Source organism: Notothenia rossii, assembly GCF_949606895.1.
Source record: "Notothenia rossii genome assembly, chromosome: 1".
Classification (NCBI taxonomy): domain Eukaryota; kingdom Metazoa; phylum Chordata; class Actinopteri; order Perciformes; family Nototheniidae; genus Notothenia; species Notothenia rossii.
The window spans coordinates 55,837,069-55,838,627 of record NC_136912.1 but is presented as its reverse complement, the minus strand read 5'-3'; the positions used below and the strand labels follow the sequence as shown (position 1 = coordinate 55,838,627).

The 1,559-nt window shown below is 38.6% G+C and overlaps 1 protein-coding gene across 1 annotated transcript in view; it reads left to right on the top strand.

Moving 5' to 3' along the window:
• The window catches only part of rab6ba (RAB6B, member RAS oncogene family a), a gene marked incomplete at its 3' end in the record, with an annotated part of 171,087 nt that extends 170,730 nt beyond the window's left edge, over positions 1 to 357 (top strand). Inside the window, exon 6 of the mRNA XM_079649958.1 lies at positions 327 to 357. Coding sequence (XP_079506084.1) covers positions 327 to 357 — 31 coding nt within the window. The remainder of the gene's footprint in view (positions 1 to 326) is intronic.
• Between the last annotated feature and the right edge of the window lie 1,202 nt (positions 358 to 1,559).

The window sequence follows — 1,559 nt, the reverse complement described above, 5'->3', positions numbered from 1 at the left end:
CTCAGCTCAAGTCTTAAAAACTCTTTAAGCAAAGCACTGTACACAGTTCTCTAAGTAAGACACATATTCTCTTGTTTGCCACTTTGTAAACACTGCCATTACAATTGCTACACACATAAATCAATTAAAAAATGCACATGACAAATGACCATAAACACAGAACTGCTTTATTGTTGACTCATCAATCAGGATGTAAGCACTGTAAAAATACTAAATGTAAGAACTAACAGCGAGAGGAAGAGCTAGATGGAGATTTAGTGATTGAGGAGTTGTTTTCAGCATGGAGCTGTATGAGCATCAGCTCTGTGTTCATGCCTCTTCTACAGGCAGTGGAAGAGAGGGAGATATCCTCTGTGATGGTGAGCAGGTGCTGGAGCCACACATCTAGACCACAAATGAAAATAATATTTTATTGAATTAAAAAATCTTTATATTTGTACCTCCAACTTACTTTCTATTTAGTGTATTTGAAAAGAGGCATATTTTAGTTCACACAACTCTCTCTGTGCATGCATGCATGGTGGTGCGTTTTGTTCAAACAGTATATTTGTGTTTCGCAGTCTGCGTGATCGGCCTGTAGGGATGGCCCTGAGTGTAATCATAACTGACTAAAACCGTACCCAAAATTAAGAAACGATTATTCAATACACAACACAATAGTTTATAATACAGTAGGCTTATAGGTACATTTCTCACCTTTGGTTTCATATTTCAGGGATCGTCGTCGGATTACATTTCTCTGCATTTTCGAGGCACCCTCAGGATACTTGCCTTTTGTAATGTATTTTAATATTTTATACGACATTTTGATCCATTTCTGCTTGCAAAATTAGGTGAAAAGGTCACAACTTTCTTCTACAAACTCTGGTACTTGCTGTCACTTTAAAACCCTACTGTAATATTACTGTAATAGAGAGCCGCAGTGACGCGTCCTTAAACCCGGAAGTAAACTTCTCCCGGTTCCTTCGTCTAAAACGCAATGCAATTTCTCCATAGGATTTTGGAAAATAGCTCGAAATAAGGTCTGTGGTTGACACATATTTAAGAGATGGATCACGTTTTGTTCCAGCCGGATAATATCCACATGTCAACCCTACTTTTATAATTTTTGAATAATAAATCTAGTCGGCAGAAGCAAAATGCTAACGTTATGCTATAAACGAACTACAAGCCAGTACAGCAGCAGGGTCGCACGACTTCAACGTCACGACAACTTAAGATCGTTTCAACTGACTTTCGCGCACTTGCATATTTTAACAAAGCTTTTCATTTGAGCCACACTGAATTTCACTAGAAGTCATGGCTGTGTCAATTACCAGTCTGATATCATTTTACAAAGATGACAAGAAGAGTGTAGATAGAGGAGAGAACCACTACAAGTCAGGACACGTACAACAGTGCAGCCTAGATGAAGGTGTGCTTACCGGTGTTGTCAGAGCTAGCATGAGGGACAAGGTTTATAGAGTGTCGGTGAGTAGTGATAGCGAGAGTACCATAAGCTAGAGTTAATTTATTCACATTAATACCCATCAACAAATGCATTTTATGTGTCACATGAA